The sequence below is a fragment of the Varroa destructor genome, unplaced genomic scaffold (genome assembly GCF_002443255.2).
Source record: "Varroa destructor unplaced genomic scaffold, Vdes_3.0 BEIS01000002.1, whole genome shotgun sequence".
NCBI lineage: Eukaryota > Metazoa > Arthropoda > Arachnida > Mesostigmata > Varroidae > Varroa > Varroa destructor.
In genome coordinates, this window is record NW_019211455.1 from 27,406,693 (window position 1) to 27,419,693 (window position 13,001).

Consider the following 13,001-nt stretch of genomic DNA (forward strand, 5'->3'; position numbering starts at 1 on the left):
CTCCGTCCGAACCGTATGTGTAATAAAAGAAAACATCTCAAGTTGCACCGCCATATATTTTCTCAGATTATTCATTAGCAAAACATCATAATAACTTACCTCAAATTTAGCATATATATATATATATATATATATATATATATATATAGTAGTGAACAATATTGGCCCGATCTTTCCAGAGCTGTCGTTTAATCATTTTCAGTGTTTCGCCAAGGTTAGCATCATATCGGCTACCCTCTCCATTCATGTTACAACCAGAACTGATGCCAGCTATAGCTAGAGTTCGTAGCTGTCTGCTGTTGTGTTTATTGTTTAAACCTAGCCAGCACGCTGTATAGAGTATGTTTGTCCTGTGTATTCGGAATCCTGTCGACTTTCTAAACCCGTCTGTTATTGTTAAGGGTTAGATTTATGTCTGTGTTGAAACTAATTCTATACAAACTTGATTGTTGATATAGACAAAAGGAAGAGCAAAGAATGAAGTGCCATTACGAGGTTCTTAACGTCAAAAAAGATGCGGATGACAATGAGCTGAAAGTAGCCTATCGAAAACTTGCGCTAAAATGGCATCCAGGTATGTCAAATAGTCCGTTGTAGTTACCTTCTTATATGTTCACTTATTTCAAAGAACCATACTTGCTCTAGGAATAGTGGTATGATTTGCTAACTTATATATATATATATATATCTTAGTATGAATAAAGGTATTCTTTGTAATACAATTCTGAAAAGCTAAATATATTACTGAGCTAAAATAATGTACTTTATAAAAATAGTTGTTCAGAATTTGCTCGTACACCGTAATTCGCACGCTAAGAATAAATATACAGGAGCCACTATTGTTTCATGGCACGTGTTAGTGGACCCGTTTCTGTTGTCTAAATTGAGTTCAAAACCCATAGAGCGAACTTGGGCTTTACATTATATAGCCTAGAATAAGCCACTAAAAAAGATTATAAATTGGGATCGGTCGAATGAATTCAAGCTGAACACAGTTGGAAAACTTCGTACTATTTGATTTTTCTCTAAGCAGTGGAAAAAATTGTGTAATTTAATAAACATTTAACCGAATTCGCTCGAGAAACGCTATATTGTAACGGCTATTCTCGTTATGCATTATTTCTTGGTATGCTATTTTTTATCGTGTCGTATTTGCAGACAAAAATCCGCACAATATAACCGAAGCTACGGAAACCTTCAAACTAATACAGCAGGCGTACGAGGTTCTATCCAATCCAGAGGACAGAGCTTTCTATGACAAGCACCGTGATAGCATGCTGAAACGCAGAGATGAGGCGGAAAATGAGCATTTCCTAGACGTGTACCAATATTTTACTGCTTCATGTTACAACGGCTTCAATGATCACATTGATGTAATAGTATTATTATAATTTTATCTGAAAATAGGACGAATTCTACGGAAAACAGATGTTTTTTTTTAAATTCAAATCTAGACGTTTCATATTAAGAAATTGTTATGAATTACAGTGTAGACTAAGTGGATTCAAAAGTGGGAGCTTCAGGGTCGATACATGAATGAAATATAGAGAACAAGGAGCACCTTGGTAACGATATGCGGGCATTGGAAGTTTTATCAAGAGAGAAGCTAAAAGTAAAAGGGTTCATTTAATGATAATTAATATCTCTATACTTTCAGATATAGATATTAATTGCTTGCATGGACTCGGAATATTTGTAGTATACAACGTTTTCTAATGACGATGTATTATACAATAACTTTATTTATATGTAGAATATCTTTAAGGATATTATTCCTGTTGAACATCATACCAAAACAGGTTTACTAGCAGTCAGTAACAAATGAGCATTCATTGTGTACTGTCGATTCTACCCAGGGCTTCTACTCAGTGTATAGAAAAGTATTTGAAACAATTGCGGATCAGGAAGCACCATATGTCAACGATGAATTGGAATTTGCATGTTTTGGCGACAGCAAGTCGTCGTACAAAGATGTTGTGCGACCATTCTACCAGTTCTGGGAGGCGTTCCGCACAGGGCTAAATTTCGAATGGTTACAAGAACACGAACACTGCAAAGAATACGGCCGGAAAGGCAACCGTTACATTATGAGGGAGAACCAGAAGATTCGCGACGCTGCCAGGAAGGAACGGAACGAGCAGATTCGGGTAACATTTGTTTATATTTTCCTTTCCTGCTCTCGCGCTCGAAATTTCTCAGACTCGGACGAAATTTTTTTTGTGTGTGTGAAAAACCACATTGTTTTTCGTGCGAGCGTAGATTCAAAACTAACTTAGAAGCTATAGGGTACTCCGAGTTTACAAGTATTACTTCCATATACACATAATGCGGTACATATTGAATGCTGTGCAAATAATTAAAATTCGTTGATCTGCAATTATGATGGGATAATACTTACCAGGCTGTGCAGTAAATAATGGTCTGCTGTGTGCTCCCTTCCACAGGGTCTAGTGGCTTTTGTAAAAAAGCGGGATCGTCGGGTTAAGCTTTACCTTGCGAAATTAGAAAAAGAACAAGATGAACGTAATAAAGCACAACAACAGAAACGAAAACAGGAGAAAATGGAAAAACTTAGAAAAATGGAAAAGTACAAGGTCAGTAATGGTGGTACAGACCCCCAGTTTTATTAACTAGTACTAATTTGGTGCCATACTAATTTGTCACTGCAATTTCTGTTTATGTGGAATCTGTGTCTATGGCAACTTAGGCATTGTCATGTTGTCTGCATTAACAACAATCTTGTTAGTGATAAATATCAAGCGCTGAACGCGCCACGACAAGAATTTAATCATAAGACCTGTAGTAAAGATTATGTGAATTTTTCAGAATATTTGATGTTGTCAAATGAAGTCCACTAAATGAGTAATATTGAACGTCATTTTCCAGGAAGCAGAATGGATATGGCCTGAGCAGATCGAAAAGCAGTTAGCTGAACTTGAATTAGAGCACGAACAAAGTGTCGAGGAGCAAGATCCACTTTTCTGTATCCCCTGCGATAAGGCCTTTATGTCAATAAAATCGTAAGTTCATTTGGAAACAGACTACCAGATATTGATAACAATTACTACATTAATAACAAAAAAGTGCATGTTACGCTTTGTTCCGTACAGCTCGTTTATATATTGCGTTGTCAGGTAAGAAACTTCAAAAACCGAATTGCAGCTCTGCGTATTTTTTGGTAAATAAAAGCCTTCTGCTTTAAATTGGAGCATATACACATATTATCAATAAACTGTCGTCATTCTAACAGCAGCTTAGTGTTCAGTTAGTATAATGCGAACATGAGGCTCAATGGTTTGGATGAAGATGGCTTTTTATATTCTTGTGGTCTCAAATACTTTTTTCCTCTAAAAAGCTGCGATAATGTGGCTAGACCTGGTTAGTATTCGGGCTGATTTTGAGCTTCTAATTTCTTTATTCTTTCCGTCATGATTCTCGTAAGGCATACCTTTTCCATTCCCCAGGTATTCTATTTGTTACCTTTCTTTTTAATTTGCCGCTTCATATGATACTCATATAAGTTTGCAAATACACCTATCAAACAAGTTAAAGTTTCACTGGCTTTCATTGAGACTTTCAACCGCTGAAGCTCTTGTTACCGTATAAGTAGATTCGATTAAATCTTTGATTCACTAAATCTAATGTTTAAATATTTATGATTAGTAGCATATAATTTTTATCTTATAGAAAAAAGACTTAACCTTTAAGTTTTCTTGTTTGGCATGTTGTGTATTAATTTGTTTTTGTTTATAGCTCTATTCCATTTATGCACTTTTTTAAATAGATTTTAATCTTACTCAAGACAAACGCTTGGTATAAGACGATGTTTTTTCCCAACACTTTATACAAAAAAAAAGCAAAAGAGTGAAAAAAGAAGATGCCAATTTTTCGTTAAGGGAGAACTAACCGTAAAGTATAAAATAAGTTTTGTTAAAATATATTTAATTCGTTCGTCGGTTGATTGCATATTGGCCAACAGGTAAGAAAAAAGGATTGAAGCCAATCGGTGCGTTTCACGCTGTTGATTGAGTACCCTGTTGTATTAGTTCTTTCACATGCAAAGCTGACGCTTATGGTGATTCCTTTCAAGGTATGAAAATCATGTGCGCTCGAAAAGGCATAAGAAAAACGAGGCATTGTTAAAGGACCTGATCGAAGAAGAAGAAAAAGCTTTCAACAGGTGTGACAATGCCTGCTCAAATGGCGAAGTTGAAATTAACGATGATAGTGCAGAGCAGAACCATTATTCAGACGAACCCGAAGATCGTGATGACACTAAAAACGATGCCGAGGTTAGTGGACTTTCCAAACTAGATCTTAGCGAGAGAAGGGAATTACGCTTTAGGGGGCTCTGGTTCGGATTCGGAAATGCGCGCATAAACATGTGGGTCCAGTGCACTTTTCTGATTTAGCATCAAACTGAAAATTTTCGGTAAAAATATCTTTTGGCTAAAAATCTATTTGATATGGCTCGGTGGGCCGTACCATTTATCAGGTTTATTTAGGTAAGGATGAGGCCAACATTTGATTCATACTATCGTCAAAAATACCCGAGGCCACGGAAAAGAAGAAGGTGAATATAGCAGTATATTCGTTAAACATTTTTTCAATATTCTGGCTGAAACGGACTTCTCACAACTTATTCATTCTTGACAAAATGTCGATGGAAGGCATCTATGTCGTTGACTCACATAATTCCAGAGGGCGAAATTATTGTTAATAATTTCGTGCGAAAAGGTCAGTCATTTTCACAAAGGGAAAAACCTTATCGTTTTAGAAAAAACTGTGATGATTGCCAGAGAAGGCGATGCTTTATGGTAACTTATGACAAGATAGGCAGACTAAAAACTGAAAAAAAGGTGAAGACTGGTTTTGAATGGCCCATATACAGGTGCATACAGAGTCGCATTCTGTTCGAGAAGTGAGGCAGTAACAACAAACAACAACGATAACAACAACAACAACAACAAGGAACGGCACCGTTCTCTAAAACCAACCTTCGCACTGAAGCCTTTATAATTATTGCGTATATGCTTAATTCTGGCATAAATAATTATACATGTAATCTATAATCTTGACTATCTGCAGTATAGCGCATATATGGATAATATTGGCCTAATCCTACAGTGGGTTATAACAATAAAGTCGCCAAAGTGTCTCAAAGGTAGCCACATATAATACGGTGTTGCGGTACCACATTCGTGCAACGCGTGCGTGAATAATACGCCTTAACCTTGAAGCAGTCATAATTCTCCAGCACCTTACCCCATATAGCCATCCCACGTAAAATAATTTAATGCAGTGACTTTTTTAAAATGTAACTTGTTTTATTCAGTTTACTATTAAAAATATTGCCTTAAAACAGATAACACTGTTGCAGGAAAACGCGATACTTGTCTTGCTTTTCTATATTTCCACAAGAGTTTAATGACATGCGAAAAAAATACTGAGTTGTCCTGTATAACTCCACCTTTTGAAATTATCCAGTAAATGCTAATTGTACTAAATCTCTGATCTATTTAGAGCTAAAAAAAATGTGAAACTTTCATACAAATAAAACTTTGAATTGACGTGCTTTTGCTAAAAAATTGAGCGACCCATACATTTCCCATACATTACAAGAGTAAATTGAAATATAAACAATGGACAGAAGTGTAGTTGTTATGTCCGACGGTTGTTATATAAATATATACTATATACAATATACATATATATATATCCAAATTGTTAAGAAGATTCGATTTAATCTTAACTTCATATAAATGGAGTGTCTCAAAAGAATGTATACATTAATTCGATCGGACTGTTATCTTGACAGTACAATGGCTCGTGCCAATTAAATTAGTTTAATGTAAGAACATGTTTTATTACGCGATTCGGACGACTTTTGTAAAAATGACTAGTTTTATTTCTAACATGTCGAAGCACTTGCACACTATAATGGTGACGTAAGAGCCCATTTTGATGATGGTCTTTTAAGCAGATGGGTTGCACGAAGAGGCGCCATGGAACAGCATGCTTGTTTCTTAGCTCTAGCATCAATGAACATGTTGCTCAACGGCAGAATTAACGATGCTAAAAAAGTATAAACCCACAATTGAGATTGTAAATCAATAGACTAAAATTATCAGTACTGTGTTGTCGAGTAGTACGGTAAAAGAAAAAGTTCTGTATGTAGTTTTTTTTTATGTAGATTCTTTTGCAATTTAGAATATTCATTATATGTAAAAAGAATAAAGCTATAATTATTTAAATTATATATTTATTTTTTGGGACATCGTGTATATGTATTTTATTTTTTTAAGTACAAGATAATTTTATGGTCAGGTAGACTAAATTATATATACATGCATGATTTGTGTAAAGTAAGGGGATCTATAATTTTCGATGTTTAAGATGGTATTCCGTTGATATTCGCAGGACAAGGGTCAGCCTGAGGCTCTAACAGAAACTTTTGAAGCAGACGGTACTTACGAGCCGGATGCTGGCGAGGGCGACAGTACGGCACCATTAGAGGAGAATCGGCGGAAAAATCGTAAGAATAGAAAGAAAAAGAAAAACGCGAAGATGTATACCACGGTTCAACAATAGTGTAACTGAAGGTACTTTATAATATATTAATCTCAATTTTAGTATTGAAATATTTTTAACATTATTAACATATTGATTGCACTGTGTTGTGCATACGAGAAAGAGCCTCTATAAAATATTACATTAATTACCACAGGGCTGTAATATTACAAACCCAAGGCCGTTTAAAGCCTTCCGGAAATCTCGCAGATTTGTACGTTTTGCTAATTTGATTTTCTCAAGTAATTATTACACTGTACGTATATATATATTATCATGTGATGGCTATTTTTGCAACTCTTCATTTGAATGACAAGAACACATTCCACGAGACGTAGATAAAAAAAAAATTATAAATAAAAAGCATGATAATCTTGTCTCTAAAATGCGCAATAGTCGTTTTATTTCTGTTTTATCCCCACCCGTTTCAACAGACACTTGTGAGGCATCCAAAGTTATTAGCGACTGGTTGGATTGAGCGTCGAAGAAGGAAGGTTTGAACCAAAGTGTGCCAGGAAGTTCGAGCATAGGACAGGATTTTGTTCAGAAGCCGGAACTCCCGGTAGATTTCAAGGCCAAGAAGAATAAGTATGGTGTCTGTTTATACCTATTATATTGTGCCTGCTTTTTTTATTAGTGTTTACTTGGGCAATAGGCCCTTATGAGATAACTAACTGGGAGCTTAGTAATTACCTGCAAAAGCAATTTAATATAATCAAGCCTTATCTTGCTTTACTTGATGATTGATTCCTGCTCAACATTGAAAATAAATATATCAAGGAGGTAAATGACTGTTGGAAACCTTTGAGCTTTTTAGATGTAATGATATATTGTTAATATACTGCTCTATTTCTCAAGGAAGATTGTTTAGTATTCTTAACGGCAGTATCAGACGTCGTGCGAATACAGGTAATTCCAGTTTACCGGTCGTTAACATAAACGAAAAAGTACCTTTTTGCTAAATTATCGATAGTGTCCGTTTCCTGAAACCGCTAAAACGGCTCACAACTTCCATGTGCCGACAAGATTGCTTACTGTTGTGACATACATAATTACAGAATTTTTCACTTATTAGGTGCGCAGTTAAAGCTTTAGTTCCGCTGAGGTTTGTTTTTTATATCGATAAAATACGCTGCTTTTTTGCTTTGAGCGCAAATACGTCTAGTAGTTACTTTTTCCACATATATAATACCCGCGAACCAATGTTTCACATTTACGTCCAGGTCCTGCAAAAATGCATGAAATACTTATGGAGACGACAAGGACAGGAAAGTCCAGCTGCAACCGATGAAAAGCGCATTATGTAATATATGCTGGACAAAATGTTCGAAAATCTAAAAAGAACTGGTTACGCACAGTCTTTCGAAAACAGAGAAGTAAACCTCCACGATAAGAGACCTAACTAGCTAAACGCAATATAAAAGAAAAACTTATACTTTTTGAATGATAGTCTGCTTGACTGATTGAGTATTAGAAACTGCAACGGGCCTGGGCCGCTAACTGTCACCTTTAATTAGAATTTTTTTGTTTTTTTTGGAAGCTACCTGAGTCGCTAGAGACTCCTTCCAGCATAAATCAATAGCAAGTATGTATTCCTCACGTTATTTTGTTGGACTAATGTAGGAATGAGTATTAATTAATCATTGGCAAGGCGATATGATAATTTCGTGTAGGTATAAAGGAATGGAGAATACCTATTTGGCATTGAACATTAGGTACTTGCAAAATTGTTGGTGTTATAGCATACGTGACCAACCAGATGGCCGAGCGGCACTGTAAATAAACTAATATTATAACTAATAGAAAATGTGTTTCATTAAGCTAAACAAGGAGAACATGCATTAATGTCGATGTTATTTTATAGGGTGTTCGTAACTCAGGCGACTCTTCGTGGCATAGTGACGAAGTCAGGTCTGTAACGGGTTTTATAATTCAACAGTTTTCGTCTTAAAAAAAAATTGTGTATACTGTGATTATAGACAAAACAGTAACAAAGAATAAGTAATCTCTCCAGCGGAGTGATCATAGCGTACTATTATATTGTAAACGGTATGTTTTTCCAAGCTGAACAAAATCGAAAGGATATTGTATTTAAGATCTTAATGGTTGGTGAATCGCGTTTCAAAACAATAGACAAAACCCTATAGTATTAATATCTGCACCACCACCGGGTTTTGAGCGAGAACAACTAAAACAGAAACAAATATAAGATGTCGTTCGTGGTTAAAAGGCTATCAGTACAGATCCAGTGTAGGAAAAGGCGAAAAAATGAGTGAAGCTGCCTGATTTTTCAATTATATAAAAACAAGACTATCAATTGTCACTGTTCCACCATTGCCGATCGTATACAGTACAATACGTTTCATATTTAGTATGTTGTAACGTGGCCTGGAATCTGTATCTACCATTGCGGATAAAGAATCTTTCGAACAAAAAAAATTTTTGAAAAATAGATAGTTACAGAAGCACACATGTAAAGATCTTATCACAGCCTACCGGCATAAATCAGTCTTGTTGGTAGCCTCTTGTTACCTTTGTGTAGGGCTAGCCTTTTCCAAAGATGCCAAACTTCTTTTTAAGTAAGATGCGTAATGCGCATTATATTAAAAAATATATGTGTTGATAACCAGCAAATTCGCACTCGAAAGTTGTATGTCAAATTTAAGCGTCAACTAAGTAAACCTTACATATTCCGTAAAGCATTTGCTAGGGGACATGTCATAACTTGGAACGCATAGCAGTATCCACTAAATCGATTTTATTTAACAGGAAAGCGTGTACCTCTTTCGAGCCATCGACCTTTAATTTCTTTTTTGAATAAATCATATCTTACCATTGTCTTAATTATAGTATATCGTGTCATATTAACTGGTCAAGTTGCTAATAAACTGATATACCTGCACCTACTATATATTTCGTCAAGAGGCAGGCGGTCTGTGTTTTGATATGGGAACTCAAAATTTTTGCTCCCTGAATTTCGCCTTCGCTAAGCGGAACACTTTTTGCTTGAGTTTCCATCTCGATTTATTCCACCAGCCCAAATGCCCTACTCGTCTGTCTACAACTTTTCTTTGCCACTGAACTCGCCGAGTCATTCACAGTTTCACCGGCTTCATGTGCACGGCTACGCTGCCTATCGCACAGAGAATTCTGTACTCTGCGTTCTTCTTTTACTCGCATAGACGTGCTTACAATTATGATCCACTGACATGTGCTTTATACAGCCTTCCGTACAGTGTAAACCACTTGCTGGCACTGATGATCGCATAAAGCCTGTCATTGTAGAAAGCAGAATATGTTGTACATCATCTACTAGAGAAACTGAAAATGATTTTTCAGCACTACTTTCTACTCTGCAGTTACTGCTTGAGAGTATACCACAGCAACCGGTGGACCATCAAGACTTATCATGCGCACTAATACAGACACATCTCTATTACTGCATGCAAAGTTGGCATAGCGGTATCAAGAAATAATACGCGATCCAATATCTAACAAACGTACAAATTTGATTGATATTTATGAAATTGTCTCGTGGTTTCTTCACCTACTAAAAACGCACGGTTTTACTTGAACCCAAACGACTACTTCGCCATAGCCCATTATGAACATCAGACTTCAGTTATAAAGAATATTGGTTCTCTTTGGGCAATATCATTATTAAACAAGTTTACCGTTGTATTTCAGCGTTTTCAATAGCATCTTTGTTCAGAGAACTCCCAATCAACTTTTACAAACTTTGTACCGGTGACAAAATGGACAGTTCATGGAATTGTTTCAAAACGTGGCCATTACGAAGGAAGTGTTAGTGGATGCTGTTCTAGGCTGCCTCAATGGCGCTTGGCTAGGTTTCTTTAACACTTGTTGAATCTCGAATGGTCTGACTTCCTGAAATTAGCGAAGAATCAATATGATGGCAAATATGATGTTGAAGACTAGTTGGAACTAACAGAAAATACGCGCGAACTACGATGTCGCCACCCTTTCAGTGACGTTAATCTATCGTGTACAAAAAATGGGAACAAAAGAACACTTTGCAATACCGAAATTGCGAATATTCACTGATTAGAACACTACTGTGGTACAAACATTAGGTTTCACATCAGGTTTGGTAATGTTTATTATACATAATTTTATAAACATTTGACTATTTACTAATCAAGTCAAACGAATTGTTTTAACAGATAACAAGTCCTTCTGGAGGTAGTCTTAACGCCAGTACTACTGGTAAGACCTTATTACGTGGGAAAAAAGTTGCTAAAACTAAATACTGAAGATCCATCAACCATGTGATCTATGGCCAAAAGAATTTAGGCTTGTTGTTGTGTGTGTAGAAATTTTCCGAAGTTCCCTTCCTTACTTCATGGCAGGAATAAACATTCTGAGACGCTCATACCCACCGCATAATTATTTCCCATAAGGAGAATCATACACTATCAGTATGAAAATCAAGCAGGCCTGATTGCACAGGACGCATGTGTCGCACACTCTAATAAAATGTGACTAAAGTTAAGAATGATAATCTCATACACCTGTATCGACACAAACCTAAAATTGCTGATGCCAATAGCTCGTTTGCGAAGCTTAAACTGCATGTATGACTGTTTTCTCAGACAGGATTCTATAATCGAATTCTATCTGCCACGAATAAAAAAGATTCTCAAAGGGTAAGTTGTTCGACTTTAAAGAATTTATTTACAAATAAACGCCACGTATGACAAGAGATATTTCCCTGCTGTAGTTAAAGAAAATTACAGTGGTGGTATAATATGAATTAGACTTTAGATTCAGCCGGTTATGTTTGAGCTTTTTTTGGCTTGTTTCGCTGAAGTTTGAACTTTTAAATGAAAACGGTGTTGTTGATTGTTCGAAGAGATCCGTTGTTTTTGATCTTTAAATAATCAGATACATTATCGATAGAACTTGTGTGCTATGAACAGGACGACTTACTGAACATTCAAAAGATTTCGCAGATTTATCGACTTTTTTATTACTATGATTGGCTTGCTGAACTGCTTCTACATATAGAGAGGGTAGGACAACCCCGATGCCCAACTAGAAGAAGCCAGCGGAAGACTAAGTTCTGTCCGTAGATCAATAAAGTAATAAATATGTTGTTTAATAGAGCGGATTACCGTTGAAACATGAACAGCAGTGCACGGTTACTTTAGAGCCAAGGTGCTTCATTAATTCTGTTTCAAACGTACTTATTAGTACCACTTATTCAACTAAATTCATTAGGCTTACCGTGATTCACCTACGTTCTTCAATACGTTGATAGGCAGTTTGTTGTCCACAAGTGCACTTTGTCTTTCATATGTCTGCGCAAACAAACATTGGGGCGGAATTCAGCCTCCAAGTCTGATCAATCGGCCAAATAAATACGAAAGAGCTGAAATTTTTATAAAGTAGCTTTTAGCCCTAGACCAAATTACGGCCTGGAGTGGTTCGCGCCCATTTGACAGCACGAGCGTCCCACTTAACAGCTCATATTGTCAAATGGCATTAACAACTCGAGTTAAATTACGTCTTGGTAGGTATGCCCACATCTTTACGTACCCTTGACTCACATAAGAAAAAAATAGTAGTCAAATGTATGCCATTTTAACGAGAGCGTACGCATTAGGTTTGTTTTCATTTGTCGGCTTGTTTTAAACGGATTGTTTCCGATTCGGGCGTCACATGTGGAACGTTTGTTAGGCTAAAACATACGCTGTCTATGATCAAATCAAAGCATCTGTACTGTCATTATTAGAAGAGGACTGTCCGGACCTAGACAAAGAGACGATGAAAAAAAAATTAAGGAACTGATCTAACTGATTTGATGCGTAAACTGTGACGTCAACAAATAGGCATTTTACAGTTCGACTGCATGTCGACAGACTGGGCGAAATATCGCCGGAACAACCAACTCCAGAGATTCACATCTGACCTCACAGGTATAAGAAGAGAGCGTGTTTCCTTAGTTAAATTGGAGAACAATTTTGTTCTAGTTGCATGTCGGGACGTGTGGCGGTACACGACAGCACTAATGGTTGTTAATTTAGTTAGACATCAGAATAGCATCAAACCGATAAATTAGTCTTTTTCGTAGTCGTATAATATTATCTGATACGATTCTATGGATCGATTTGTTTCTTGGTAGTTACATCCTGTTGCCATATTGTAAGCATCCACACTACCATTTAGCTGCCAAAGCAACAAACATTCGTGGGCGTTGTATAATCTGGACGAAACGATTTAGAACTACGAATTTGATCGATCATTAATGTGAGAGGTTTTTATTGCAACCAGAAAAACGGCTTCCGATACAAATAACAAACAAGTAGACCCAGCTGAAATATTGCGACTGGCTTGTCTGAACGGCTTGGTACCATCTACACCCTGTTGCACTCAGAAGCCAGTTGTTCAAGATATCGGACTCTACAGTT

At 36.5% G+C, this 13,001-nt stretch overlaps 2 protein-coding genes and 1 long non-coding RNA gene across 5 annotated transcripts in view; 1 reads left to right on the forward strand and 2 right to left on the reverse strand.

Moving 5' to 3' along the window:
- The window catches only part of LOC111245229 (uncharacterized), a 32,660-nt gene extending 32,532 nt beyond the window's left edge, over positions 1 to 128 (reverse strand). The window contains exon 1 of the mRNA XM_086979987.1: positions 100 to 128. Within this exon, the coding sequence (XP_086836113.1) occupies positions 100 to 113 (14 nt within the window). The 5' untranslated portion in view covers positions 114 to 128. The remainder of the gene's footprint in view (positions 1 to 99) is intronic.
- A 172-nt stretch (positions 129 to 300) lies between these two features.
- On the forward strand, positions 301 to 9,422 carry LOC111245236 (dnaJ homolog subfamily C member 21-like). 3 transcript variants are annotated; one of them, XR_015320970.1, is made up of 9 exons: positions 301 to 574; positions 1,159 to 1,373; positions 1,857 to 2,147; positions 2,445 to 2,594; positions 2,887 to 3,020; positions 4,091 to 4,292; positions 6,421 to 6,602; positions 7,005 to 7,158; positions 8,435 to 9,422. XR_015320970.1 is itself a non-coding variant. In XM_022793328.2 (8 exons), exons 1-7 carry the CDS (start codon positions 478 to 480, stop codon positions 6,589 to 6,591), a joined length of 1,260 nt encoding a protein of 419 aa, XP_022649063.1. In that variant the 5' UTR covers positions 301 to 477; the 3' UTR covers positions 6,592 to 6,602; positions 7,005 to 8,377. The 3 variants fall into 3 exon arrangements, 1 of the variants encoding a protein (XP_022649063.1); XR_002671256.2 differs by lacking the exon at positions 8,435 to 9,422 and adding an exon at positions 7,794 to 8,377; XM_022793328.2 differs by lacking the exon at positions 8,435 to 9,422 and having other exon boundaries at positions 7,005 to 8,377.
- A 1,825-nt stretch (positions 9,423 to 11,247) lies between these two features.
- LOC147757615 (uncharacterized) overlaps positions 11,248 to 13,001 on the reverse strand; it is a 60,084-nt gene continuing 58,330 nt past the window's right edge. The window contains exon 3 of the long non-coding RNA XR_015320988.1: positions 11,248 to 11,962. This is a non-coding gene — a long non-coding RNA (uncharacterized LOC147757615). The remainder of the gene's footprint in view (positions 11,963 to 13,001) is intronic.